This window comes from Capronia epimyces, assembly GCF_000585565.1.
Source record: "Capronia epimyces CBS 606.96 chromosome Unknown aczIQ-supercont1.1, whole genome shotgun sequence".
In the NCBI taxonomy this organism is placed as follows: Eukaryota; Fungi; Ascomycota; class Eurotiomycetes; order Chaetothyriales; family Herpotrichiellaceae; genus Capronia; species Capronia epimyces.
The window spans coordinates 359926-373442 of record NW_006912904.1 but is presented as its reverse complement, the minus strand read 5'-3'; the positions used below and the strand labels follow the sequence as shown (position 1 = coordinate 373442).

The 13517-nt window shown below is 54.8% G+C and overlaps 5 protein-coding genes across 5 annotated transcripts; 2 read left to right on the top strand and 3 right to left on the bottom strand.

Moving 5' to 3' along the window:
• Window positions 1-45: 45 nt before the first annotated feature.
• On the bottom strand, window positions 46-1239 carry A1O3_00145 (uncharacterized protein; the record flags this gene model as incomplete). Its single annotated transcript, XM_007730297.1, has 1 exon — window positions 46-1239. One exon carries the CDS (start codon window positions 1237-1239, stop codon window positions 46-48), a length of 1194 nt encoding a protein of 397 aa, XP_007728487.1.
• Window positions 1240-2135: 896 nt separating this feature from the next.
• A1O3_00144 (uncharacterized protein) lies at window positions 2136-3380 on the bottom strand (the record flags this gene model as incomplete). The annotated part of the gene is made up of 1 exon (XM_007730296.1): window positions 2136-3380. One exon carries the CDS (start codon window positions 3378-3380, stop codon window positions 2136-2138), a length of 1245 nt encoding a protein of 414 aa, XP_007728486.1.
• A 1188-nt stretch (window positions 3381-4568) lies between these two features.
• On the top strand, window positions 4569-6233 carry A1O3_00143 (alpha-amylase; the record flags this gene model as incomplete). The annotated part of the gene is made up of 2 exons (XM_007730295.1): window positions 4569-4953; window positions 5089-6233. The coding sequence occupies 2 exons, from the start codon at window positions 4569-4571 to the stop codon at window positions 6231-6233; spliced, it is 1530 nt and encodes a 509-aa protein (XP_007728485.1).
• Window positions 6234-6666: 433 nt separating this feature from the next.
• On the bottom strand, window positions 6667-8565 carry A1O3_00142 (uncharacterized protein; the record flags this gene model as incomplete). Its single annotated transcript, XM_007730294.1, has 1 exon — window positions 6667-8565. The coding sequence occupies one exon, from the start codon at window positions 8563-8565 to the stop codon at window positions 6667-6669; it is 1899 nt and encodes a 632-aa protein (XP_007728484.1).
• A 955-nt stretch (window positions 8566-9520) lies between these two features.
• Window positions 9521-13240, top strand: A1O3_00141 (uncharacterized protein; the record flags this gene model as incomplete). Its single annotated transcript, XM_007730293.1, has 1 exon — window positions 9521-13240. One exon carries the CDS (start codon window positions 9521-9523, stop codon window positions 13238-13240), a length of 3720 nt encoding a protein of 1239 aa, XP_007728483.1.
• Between the last annotated feature and the right edge of the window lie 277 nt (window positions 13241-13517).

Genomic DNA, 13517 nt, shown 5'->3' with positions numbered 1-13517 from the left:
AGAAGTTCGAGCTCGTTTCATATACTCTATCCCCCAAGATTTATCTCATACCTGCAAGTATGTGTCTGTGGGCTTGCCCAGCTCGTTGCGGTACATTCCCGACCGCTCCGCCTGCACAGTCCAGGCCAACCAGTTCTCCGGGGTGGCAGCATTGATGGTCTCCTTGCAATCCTGGGCTTCCCTGTCACTCAGATACACCACTTCAATCTCGCTCCGTGATCGCTGGCCCATGGCGGTGGTCTGGATGTCGGCGTCACGCTGCACGTGGATGGCTCGGTACACGGCGTCCTCGAGACTGGTTGCCCATGTGACGAAGCCGTGGCCACGTTGGAAGACGACGCAATGGTTAGGGAGGTCGGCAGCACCGTCGATATCACCGTCACCCCAGTCTCTACCACCATGACGAGTTCCACTGCCATAAACACCGTCGACGCCATCATCAACATGGCCATCGACACCATCGACACCATCGACACCATCAAAACCATCAGCACCATCAACACCGTCGTCGTCATCCTCGTAATCGTCCTGTTCCAAATCTTGACGGCCCCGACTGAACATCCGAGCCAAGGCGTCGCCTAGGATTTTGTGGTCGATGGACAAATTGTGCGGGTGCGTGGCCGGGAGCTGGGAATAATAGTCGGCTGCATCGAAAATAGGCGATTGATGGCCCAGAAAGCCGGCCATCTGGTAGCTGGGCAGCAACATGCTTCCGCTGCTGTTACACAGACCGTAGACTACGGCGCTCATGCAGTGCGAGTGTACGATGCTCTGGATGGCTGGGTACCGATCGTAGAGACAGCTGTGGATGTAGTGCTCCGAGTGTGGCGGGATTTCGTGCATGAGCTGACATCCATTGGCCGCGGTAGTGGTGGTGGTGGTAGTGGTGGTGGTAGTGGTGGTATGAGGAGCAGGAGTCCCAGAAAATCCGTCCGTGGCAGAAGCAGTAGCAGCGGGAGAAGTCGCCAGCGGTGCCCCACGAAACCCGTCGGCAGCAGGTCCGTCGGTAGCAGGTCTGTTGTCAATCACGGGAGACCCATCACTCACGTTCCACTGATTCAGATGTCGAGTCGACGAAACCAAAATTGCAGGCACGTTGCTGGTGAAGAAGGTGGTGGCGTCGTCCGGATGCCGCACGGACACATGGCCGCACTCGTCGAAGATGCCTTGCTGGTGTAGGATGTGAAATGCGGTGATGAGGCGTCCGAGGGTCTTCTCTATGCTGGTGGTGTAGTCCATTGTGCGATTGGTAAGATCGATGAGAGACTTCTTAGAATCCTTGTCGATGTAGGACGATGGAGTAGAATCGATTAGGTCAAATCAGGTCAGATCAGGTCGGGGCGCCAGCAGTGGCCACGACCGGGAGACCAAGGTATTTATACATGATACAAGTCGATCCTCGGGGGCGTAGCACGAGAATGGATGTGGATGTTGCCAACATCCGATTTGGAGTTGGATGCAATGCAGGTTCGGATAGCATCTCCAGCATCTTCATCCTCATCCTCATCCATGTCTAATGTTGAGCGTTTGTATCCTTGTCGTATGCCGTCTCAGCCTCCAGCATCCAGCCTCCAGCATCTTGCATCCAGTATCCAGTATCCAGTATCTGGCCAGTATCGTCATCCAGATACAAACGCAAACGCACAATGTCGAACCACCGCAGCGGACGTCATAGCACGTCAGGGGTGATCAGGCCGGAGGTTGGGTGGTGGTACAGGTACTCCGTACGGGTATGTATTCAATATATTGCCCGGAGATGACTTCCTTGCAAAATTCAATTCAATTCGTTCGTGCCGAGGTCGCCGCCCGGATGATTTATCCCTTAGGCAAGGCCAAGTAACAAGGACCGGTGGGGAGCCACGAGTCCCGTGCGAAGCAGAACCAGAAGAAGAAGAAGAAGATGTAGAAGCGCAGTGTTTGATGGCTATGTGTACATAAGGATGAGGGAGGGTGAGATCTCTCGATGTGCGAGGTGCGAGGTGTGGTGTGGTGTGGTGTGGTGCGTGATCGTCTTCCCTGTCCGGCACCCCCGCAGTCGCAGTCGCAGTCGCAGTCGCAGTTGCAGTTGCAGTCGCAGTCTGCAGCCTGCAGCCTGCGGTCTAGACTCTCTGTCATGTCCATGTCCATCTGAACATTCACACCGTCTTAGATAATTCGTCAATATGGGCCTGAAACATCTTGGTCGCCGTGCCATAGCTCGACCGCACCGCTTCGCCAGCATACCGCCTCATCTCCTTCTCGTACGCCGCGGTGACACCCTCATAGTTTCCCCCGGCATGGGCCTGTGCCTCACGAAGCAATCGCCCCAACAACGCCGAATCCCTCACAGCAGTATTGGCACCGATGCCTCCCGCGGGCGTCATGGCGTGCGCTGCATCGCCAATCACCGTGACGCGAGGCTCGTTGGGCCACTCCGGCACGCCCGTCGGGGTGGAACAGGTGATTTTCCAGAACGCAGCCTCGCGCTCGTTCATCTGGTCGAACAGCGGCTTGAAGCGTGGATGCCAGTTTTTGGTCAGCGACTTGGCCAGATCGGCGGCCGTCTTCCCTACGATCGAGTAGTCATCGTTGGGCGCCGTGATGACCCCTGGTACGCCCACCATGGTCCAGCCGAACTCGACGTTCGCGTCGTGCATGTCGTTAGGCCGCACGTTGGTGATGATTGAGACCCGACCTCGACCCCGGCCTTGACTTTGACTGCCCGGCGCTGTCTCGCCCTCGCCCTCGTCGACGATACGGAACACGCCTTCGCCTAACGCCCGAAATGCCGTTGTCGGCGCCTGTCCGTGGATGCCGCGCGCCCCTAGATCGTAGACTTTGAGTCGTCCGCCCGACAACTGCTTGGCCACTGTTGACCTAAGACCTTCACCGCCCACGAGTAGACTCCCTTGGACGGATTTGCTGCCGTCAGCGAAGACAGCGCGCACACCTTTACCCTCGCCTTCTTGATCCTCCGTCAACTCGTAGCCCGTAACGTGTTTGTTGAAATGAACAAACTCTTCACACCCTTCCATGAACAGCTGGCGCATGTCACCACGCGCTATCCCCACGATCTTGCCATCACGCGAGCCCAAGTTTTCGCCTGCGCCTACTCGCTGCTCACCGATCACTTCGCCCGTGATGGCATCCAGACTCACCAGGCCATTGCCGCCCGTCTTGCCGCAGCGGTCGTAGAAGCGCTGGAACGAGGCAGGGTCCAGCACCGATTCGATGGCGTCCAGGCCCTCGGACGACAGCCGCAGTCGGTAGCCCTGCCCGCGGAAGGCGAGAGACGCGTCGCGCTCAAATACTTGGAACGGAATCTTGGAGAGTAGCAGAGAGCGCGCCAGAAGAAGAGATGCCAGCCCGCCACCCGAGATGAGTATCGGTTTCTGGCTCATGATGATGTGCAAGTGCAAGGTGTACTGTCGCTGGGCTAGGTCTGTCCGGTGCCGGTGCTGGTGTTGGTGTTGCTGCCGCTAGCCGGTGGCACTTTACAGTCCCTCACGTATACTAGCGTGCTGCTTCAGTGTGTAGGTACAGATACTCGCAAGGATATACCAACATTGTAAACATAATATACTGTCTGTGTCTGTATCTGTAAGCCCAAGGCTCCCGGCCGAGTGATTTCTAAGCAGAGTCCAGTCTCCACGGCACTACCACATCCATCGCATCTATCACATCAACACTTCTGCCACTATTTCTACCGCAATCCATCCTGTCCATGTCGTCAACTTGCTCAGGAGCACGCCTGACCCCAATCCAACCCCAATCCAACCCCAGGTTCTTCGGGCTTCTTCGTTCCGCATCCCCGAAATCGGCGAAAGTGTCTGGCTCGAGGGCTTAGGGATCGATTGACGCCAAGGTCGAGAAGCACTCCGTACACCTGTGTTATAACTTCATTCCTCTTTGCTCTACGTTGTTGCTTCGATGAGTACTAGCAGGAAGTCCTATTATTCTAGCTGCAATGGCAGCCTTAAGCCTCAGCCTTATGGAATGTAAGCCTCAGCCACAGCATCATCCTCCGCCGATAAGAGATAAGAGGAAACAGGTTGCAGCCACACATCGCCGGCAGGCTGTGATTGGCGGATAGTGCTATCCCGGGGTCGGGATTGGTGGGGAGATGCCCATGCATGACCTCATGCCGCAGCCAACAATACATGAGGACTTGGCCGCATCGTATCTGGAAAAACTTGGATCTTCTCGTCTGTAGCGCAGGTTGGAAGCGTTGAATTGTATCCGTACATGCGCTGTATATAAGCGGTCTCCGTTGCCCCTGCTTTCTCCGCCTTGGGCTATCCGGCACTTTGGACATTTTGGCGATTTCTGCGCTTGCCCGTTCTCCGTTCTACATTCTAGACTTACATCCCTCTGCTATACGCTGTATACTTATCATTCGCACTTGAGTTGGATAGAGGCTAGAGCTATTGCTGGAGGAATAGGAAACTTTTGCTATCTTTACACTTGGATCAAGATATTATCGACATTATTATCGTCGACAGCGCTATTGTTATTGTCTGACTGCGATCCTGAGCGTGCCGGCTAGACTACCGCTCTCGTCCTCACCCTCACCCATCATTAGAGCCAAGATGGCCGACCCGACGCCGGAAAACTACTGCCTCCTGCAAGGCTTCGAATGGAACGTGCCCGCAGATCAGAAACACTGGGTACGGCTGACAAACGCGGCGCAAGAGCTCAAAGACATCGGCATTGACAATATTTGGCTGCCGCCCGCATGCAAGGGCAGCGGGGGCTCGGGGGCCAATGGATACGATATCTACGATCTGTACGACGTCGGCGAATTCGACCAAAAAGGGTCCAAGTCCACGAAATGGGGCACCCGGGAGCAGTTGGACACCCTGGTCAAGAAGGCCCACGACGTCGGGGTCGGGCTGTACTTCGATGCTGTGCTGAACCACAAGGCTGGTGCGGATCGAAAGGAAAAATGCCAAGTTATCGAAGTTGATCAGGCTGGTGAGTTCCTCATTTCCGTCTTTCTTTTCTTGACTAGATACTGTCTCAAGTTCCTTTTTCGACTGTTCTGTCCCATGCAGTCTATCCATTGATTGCCCGACCAGTGACTGGCTGACACGCATCGACCGTCTGCAGACCGCACCAAGGAGATCGGTGAGCCGTTCGAAATGGATGCATGGCTAGGCTTCGACTTCGCCGGGCGTGGCGACAAGTATTCCACCCAAAAGTACCACTGGGAGCATTTCTCGGGGACCGACTACGACGCCGGCACCGAGCGCACGGGCATCTTCCGGATCCTGGGCGACAACAAGTACTGGTCGGGCAGCGTGGGCGATGAGTCAGGCAACGCGGATTTCCTCATGTTCGCGGATCTAGACTACTCGCACCCAGAGGTGGCTGCGGACGTGACACACTGGGGCGAGTGGGTGGTGAGCGAGCTGAAGCTGTCTGGGTTCCGGTTCGATGCCTGCCAGCACTTCTCAGAGCGTTGGACCAACGAGTTCGTCAACAACCTGGAGCAGAAGTTCGGCAAGAACTCGCTGTTCCTGGTCGGCGAGTTCTGGACGGGCGATGTCGGCGCCATGCTCGAGTACCTGGACCAGATGCACCACAAGTTCAGCCTGTACGACTCGCCACTGCTCAACAACTTCTCGCAGCTGTCGCGGACGGAAAGCGCCGACCTGCGCCAGGTCTTTGACCATAGTCTGGTCGAAGCCCGGCCCGACAGTGCGGTAACGGTGGTCATGAACCACGACACGCAGCCCGGCCAGACGGTCGCCACGCCCATCGAGGGCTTCTTCAAGCCTCTCGCCTATGCTCTCATCCTGCTTCGCAACCAGGGCTACCCGTGCGTCTTCTACGGCGACTTGTACGGCATGCAGGGCGACAATCCCGAGCCACCCTCCTGTGGCGGCAAGTTGGCGCATTTGGTCCTGGCCCGCAAGCTGTTCGCGTACGGCGACCAGGACGACTACTTCGACGAGCCCAACTGTCTAGGCTTCGTCCGCCGCGGCACCCACGACCGCTCCGCCGGCTTAGCCTGTGTCTTGTCCAACGCCGGCCCGGGCCAGAAGAAGATGTTTGTCGGCAAGGAACATGCCGGCGAGCTGTGGTCTGACTTGCTGGCCTGGCAGCCCGACGAGGTCAAGATCGACGATGATGGATACGGCGAGTTCATGTGTCCCGGCACGAGTGTCAGTGTCTGGACCAACAAAGACGCCGAGGGCCGCCACAAGATTGACCAGTTGGACTTTGATGCCGACATTTATGGAAAGGCTTGATTTTTGATTAGATTCTGATTGGATTTGTCACTCTCACACTTGATAGATTGAATAGATAGTTCTAATTACATATCCGTCTATTTGTCTATTCACCGTCCTCGTCGACGAATCCGATACCTTGAGGGTTGGCAAGTCGGATATGGAAACAGATGTGATATGTGAGTGGCGATGAGATGTCAATATAGGAAACAACTCCTTAACGATGGTCATATACAATCGCAAAGGCTTGCTCTGTGACATCTCGTTTATTATGATGCTTGACAAGATATAAGCTTTATATATAAACAGAGCTTTTCGATTTATACGCACAATCATGGTCCTCGCTAGAAGGTACAAGACTTTCTCTCAGGGCTCTTGGAACATACTGATCAGAACAAGCCACAGCGGAGCAAGCTATAGTACATGCCCTCAAGATACGCCAGAAAGGTCCGGCTCAAGAGGAACAACTACACTGGATGGCCCTCTGGAACCTTGGCACGTCACCGCAATATTTCTCTTCAATCCGCTCGTTCCATCCCCACTGGTCTTGGAACGGGCTGAGAGCCATGTCGATCACGCCGTGGAGAATGTCTCGGTCGTTTTTGTTCTCGACCCGGTCGATGATGTCGTCGAGCAACCAGCCGCGAGGCACGAAATTCGGGTTGACGGCCTTCATGGCCTTGATTCTGTCCTCGTCCGCCGACCCTCCAGTGCCCCAATCTTCCGCAACGCGCTCACGCCAGGAGTCGAGCCACTTACCGACCTTCTCTCGTCCAGACTCGTTCGTTTCGTTGAGACCGGTGACGCCTTCCTGGTGAAAGAAGCGTTCCGCCGTCTTTTCACGGGTCTCCTTGGTGCTGACGTCGTCCAGCTTCACCGACGAGAGCCGTCGGAAGAAATGGTTGAAGTCGAGCTCCAGTGCTTCCATCGTGTCCAGAAGCTCGGAGAACAGCACGTCAAAGTCACTGTCCTTCTGAGTTTTCAGTCCGAGGCGCAAAGTCATCAGCCGACGATACTCGCTCAGGAACACCGCCTTGTACTCGTCCCCACTTTGGTCGATGATGGTTTCGGCGCGTTTGATCAATACCGGAGCAAAATCCTCCTCGACCCCCTTTTCGGCAAAGACCGTCTCATCCACCCGGTCACCAGCCCCGATCAACTCGCCCAGCGACTCGCCCAGACGGACGAGGTTCCACCAGATAATACTCGGCTGAGCGCGATAACTATACCGGAGCATGTGGTCATCGTGGTTTGGAGTGTAGGTCGGGTCAAAATTGTCCATGAACGCAAACGGCCCGTAGTCCATCGACAGGCCATAGATCGACGTGTTGTCCGTGTTGAGAACCCCATTCATGAACCCGTACGCTTGCCACATACCCACCACCCTGGCATTCCGCCGTACGATTTCCCGATAAAGTCTGCTGAACCGATTCTCCTCCGCGCCCTCCTTACCTTGGATTTGATATTTGGGCACTCCTCGTGTCGGATCCAGGTGCGCATCTTTGGTGTCGGCGGGCAAAACAGCGGGAAGGGTCTCCCAACCACCAAACACCTCTTCGGCAACATAGGTGGCAGTTTTGCGAATGAGATCCCTGTCCCCCCTCGACCGCATCAGATCAAATGTTCCGAGACGCAACCAGGACTGGGCAAAGCGACAGACGATTGCCCCCGGTTCTAGCCGCTCTCGAACCACCTTGGAGTTCGGGCACAACGTCAGCGATAATGCTCGTGTGGTTGGTATGCCGATGGCATTGAGATATTCCGAGACGATGAATTCTCGGATGCTAGAGCGCAAGACCGCCTTGCCATCTGCAAACCGTGAATACGGTGTTTTCCCGGCGCCTTTTAATTGTAATTCATAGCGGACTTTAGTTTTTGGGTTTGTGGTCTCGAACAGGGATATAGCTCTTCCATCGCCGAGTTGTCCGGCCCACTGGCCAAACTGGAAGCCGCCATAGCATTGCGCCCACGGATAGATGCCCCCTTTTTCTTCATCCCAATAGAACTTGTTACCTGCGACCACCTGTTTCAATTCTTCCGAAGAACCCTCGGTCTCGGCGAGGCCAATGTCACGTAGAGCAGCTTTACTGACCGCCAACAACTCGGGATTTTCTGTAGGTTCGGGTCTGACATAAGTGTACAATGCTCCTCGGACCAGGCGGGGGCCGAGTTTTTCTCGAGGGGCTCGATGAGAGTCGACGGGGGTAGGATACTGCATATCTGGAGGAAGATTGGATGTGAAATTGTTTGATTTCGGTATACTGGCTATGCTAAAGCCGCCCTCTGAATCGCCCTCGGAATAGCCACCGGGGGTGAGGCTTTCTGAACGGCCATTACCGATGTGGGAGGACATTTGGGCAAGTCTCATTCGGGGATTAGGAGAAAACGGTCGATGAAGGCGGGAGAGGTGTTTGAGGAACATAAAGAGGAAAGATACGGAAAAGAGGGTAAAAGCGTTGAGAGGAGACGGGGGAGATGTGATACTATCTATACATCAGAACCCAGTGCGGGTTGATGGGAGGCGAAGAGGCGAAGATGTGAACTGCCGTCGCGGTTGATGTCATTCAAGTCGGGAGTTTGTCTGGGGAAGAGCACGGCGGAGCAGGTGACAAGTCGCGCATCGTAGAAAGGTCGAAAGGAGAGCCTACGACGCCCCGTACTAAGGCATAGCATATCCGTTACACTACACTGATTAAGCTCGCGGGACTTAGGCATGCGGCCTTAGGCGTCCTCCCGCTGCCATTCCCCATTCCCTAGTATTATTGCGGGTGCCTGCATATCAGCCAAACCTCCTGCGAACATCACCTCCTCCTCCTTCTTCTCTACCAGTCAAAATGCCACCAGATCAGCTACTATGCTCTAGGTCTAGCAGTCAGCCCACTCTGTCCTCTGTGCCGGCAGGTGATCACTCCATGCAGATGTTCTTCATGCATCTCCCAGGTGAAGGTGAAGCATCCTATCGGAGCACACGTTCCGCTTGGCGACCCGTTCAAGCCTCGCGACGTGTCCCTCGCTCAATGCACCACCACTCAGTCCCTTCGCGTCTTGGTCTCTTGCTGCCCGATGGATGGGCTCCATGAAAAAAAGGAATCTTATGACTCTTCTGCCATCCCATGTCGTCCGGTATAGTTCTCAACGTGTTGCAGTATAAGTTTCCGCTCCTCTTCGTGAAATTTCTTTTGTACACCAACAAACTCGCTTAACGCTTTCCCCACCGAAGTGAAACCGTGCCAGACACCGCCGATTCGCACTGATAGTTCCAAGCTCTACGGAGTACATTGGCACCATTTAATCTTGAACAGGCTACCATGGCGTCCGAGAAACGTTTACGACGAATATCCCAAGTCAAACCGCGGCCTTCCATGGGTCCCAAAAGATCGTCTAGCCTGCGTCGGGCTTACAATTACCTCTTTCACCAAGATGCTCCCGTGTCCAGACCATTACCTCAGAAGCGGGCAACGGAACCTCCCAAGACGGACCAAGTGGCCGCTGGCCAGGAAGACAGCCAGAACAAGGAGCTGCTACAATGTCGACAGGAGCTCGAAGAAGCCCGAGAGATGCTCATCACTCAAGACAGGGAGATGGCAAATCTCGAACAAAGTCTGGAGGCTCAGTACAGAGAAAAAGAAGAGTCATTGAGACAACAAAAGGTGGCGCTGGAGGAGCAGATGGTGGCAGTTGTCGTCCAACAGATCAAAGATGCACGGACAGCGGAACGAGAGGCAGTCCGAGAAGAATACAAGCGGGAGTATGAAGCTGCAACGGAGACCATTCACCACAAATACAAATCGAGGGTTGCCATCCTCACACAGGAGTTGCATGATGCCCGTGCCGGGAAAGAACAGCTCACGGCCGGATACGAGAACGAGCTCAGCCATCTTCGAGCAGAAGCCGCCTCTCTCACTGCCGACCTCGAAGCTGCAAAGACGGCCATTTCCGAAACCACTGCGGCGCTGAACAGTGTTCAACAGGTGTCGGCGAGGGCACTCGAGGATTCCGAGAGATCGAACAACGCCCTTCGAACCGAGCTGGACGCACAAATAGCCGCCCTGACCGAGCAGTTGACGCATGCACAATCAGGACACCAAAACGCCGAATTGCGCCTCGAAGACCATACCAAGCAGTATGAAAGCCTGCAACAGAGTTCCTCCGCCGCCCTCGATGCTGCCAATGAGTCACTTGCATCTCTTAGAGGAGAACTGGAGGCACAAATCGAAGCCCGAGCGTCCGAGCTCACTGCGGCCAAGGACGCTTTAGATGCTGCAACCAAGGAGCGGGAAGCTGAAACCTCGGCACAAAAGATCCTTCAAGAAGAGTTGGAACATGCGCGGGGACAGATTGCGGAACTCACCACCAGCTTGCAAGGCCATGCCGAAACCCAAGCTGCCTTGTCTGCATCGGAGGCCAAGATTGCCGAACTGACGAAAGATCTGGAAGATTATTCGACAAGCAAGGCGGCTCTAGAAGCCACCGAAGGAAAGCTTGCGCAGCTCACGATCGAACTAGGGGCCTTTGAGGCAAGCAAACAGGAACTCGAAAGCTCTCGGGACAAGATTGCCCAACTAGCTGTAGAGCTCGAGGACAACAAGGCGTCTAAAGAAGCTCTGGACGAAGCAGAGGCAAAGATTGCTCAACTATCGCTTCAGCTGGAAGAGCATTCCCAGCTTCGCGCGGAACTTGACACTGAGAAGGAACGCTCGGCGAATCTCTCAAAGGACATCGATGCGCACGCTGCCGTCGCCACAGAGTTGGGAGAAAAACATAAAGAGGCTGAGTTGCGCGCCAACGCTGCTGAAGAAAAGCATGCAGCTATAATCGCCGAGCTCCAAACTTTGAAGGAGACTCTAGCCTCAAAGAACGAACAGCACGAGCAGCATACCAGAGACCTCGAATCTTCTCATCAATCATCACAGGCTGCTCTGGAAGGAGCCAATGAGAAATTGAGAGAGTTGGAAGATAGTGTCAAGAAGCTCGAAGCTGAGCTTGAAGCAAAGCAACTGGCGGAGCGTGAGTCCGAGGCTGAAACTGCCAAACTCATAGGTCAACTCGTTGCGGCACAGGAGGAGTCACAGGCTGCTAATACACAGATTGCAGCCCTAGAGTCAGATAAGCAACAACTCACAGAAGCTCTGGCAGCGGCTCGAACGGAAACCGAGTCCAGTGGAGGCCAGATCTCCGCCATTCAAGCCGAGAATTCAAAGCTGACCGAAGAGCTTGGAGTCTACAAAGCCGAGGTAGACAAGCTGAAAGAAGAACTTGAGGCTGCGGCCACGGCGAAATCATCCGAAGCGCAGAAATTCACCGAGTTGGAGACCCAGCAGACGAAGATTAACGACGAGCTCGAGACCCTGAAGAAAGCAGTGTCAGACTTCGCGGGTGAAATCACAAGCCTCGAAGCAGAGAAGACCAAACTAGCAGCAGACCTTGAAAGTGCGGAGCTGACTAGGGGAGAGCTTCACGACAAGGTTGCGACAATTGAGGCTGAGAATGTCAAATATGCTTCTGACATCGAGAAGATGACGCAAGATGTACAGGCGAGCCAAGCAGAACTTGAGCTCGCGAGATCAGCCAGATCCGAAGCAGAGCAGAAGCTCGAAGAAGCAGAAAAGGCGAAGCTATCAGCAGCGGAGCAACTCACAGAACTTGCAGAACAGCTCAAAACGGCCCAGGCAAACATCGAGGAGCTCACTAGGAAATTGGAAGCTGCCGAGACTGAGAAGACGACTGTTGAAGCTTCTCTCAAGGGGTTGCAACAACAGCAGGAGTCGATCAAATCGGAGCTGGAGTTGAAACTTGTGGCTGCTTCTGACGCCTTACAGAAGGCTGGCGAAGAGTCTCGCGTGTCTGTCAAGGAACTTGAGGACAAACTTGCCGCACTGACGGTTTTCCACAATACTGCGGAAGAGGCACTGGAAAAGGCTCAAGCCCAGTCAAACGCATCTATAGGCGAGTTGGAGGGGAAGTTGGCAGAGGCCCAAACTGCCCAGAAACTGGCCGAGGAGACGTTGGCCACCGTCCATGCAGCGGCCGATACTTCCCGGACCGAGCTTGAGCAAAAGCTTGCCGACGCCGAGGTGGCCCAGCAGCATACCGAGGAGGCTTTGGCTGCGGCGACAGAAAAGCTCAAGACATGCAGCGAACTGGAAACCAACCTGGCCACGGCCTTGACCGCGCAAAAGTCGGCCGAAGAAGCAGTGGAGACGATGCGACAGAAGTTGGAGGCTGCCGACGAGGCACATGCACACCTTGGAGCCGAACTCCAACAGTCCCAACGCGCGAGAGCGGAAGCCGAGAAGAGCGTGGAGGAGATACAGAATGTCCGAACCGAACTCGAAGCTGCAATTGCTGCCAAGTCAGACGCCGATTCTGGTCTCAACGAAGCCCGGGCGAAACTCGAATCAATGCAAGCGGACCAGGAAGCTTCCCAGAACCATTCAAAAGAGCTTGAGTTGGAACTGGGGAACCTGAAAGCCGCAGTGGCTGAGAAGAACAAACTCGGCGAAGCCCTTGAGTTCAAAGATGAGGAGATCCGAGCACTGACCCTCAGCAAGGGCGAGGCAGAAGCCCAGCTGAAGGAAACCACGGCAAAATTAGAATCTGTCCAAGCAGAACTGGATGATCTCAGATCGTCGGTCAAAACTGCGACCGACAAGGCCACAAAGGACCTCGAGGCTAAGGAGCAGGAACTCAAGGACGTCTCAGATCAAAGGGCGAAAGATATCGAAAAACTTCGGGCGGACCTGCAATCCAAAGAAACGGAAATCGCCGATATCAAGGCATGGAAGCAGAAAGTCGAAGATGACATTGATAGACTGTCGGAGGCGCCAGGGCAGACTATCAAGGCAGCGGACTCGACGACGGTCTTATCTTCCGAGAAGGAAGGGGACGGTGATGACAAGGCTTCCACGGTTGCCATTGTCAATGGCGAGAACCCGGACCGAGACCGAGACACAGACACGGCTGGACAGAAACCAAGCGAGACAGACAAGGCAGGTGACGGTGATATCAAATTGGAACAAGATGCGTGAAGGTACGGCACGACCAATGATTATCGAATACCTCACGACCTCAAGATGCACGACGACAGAAATCATGATCGAAGGGATGGGAATGGAAACGTGGAGTGAATGTGACGATTGTAGGCCTACTTAATAGTTTCACATTGTTTGTTTGACGACGCGCTGAGCCAGAGCAGGAACAGAGCAGAGCAGACCCGGACATATGGGAGAGGGATTCGTATAGTGGAGCGGGACTTGAGATGCCGACTAAGCTGGGGTTGTTTTGTTGCACTCTGCGCCGTATATA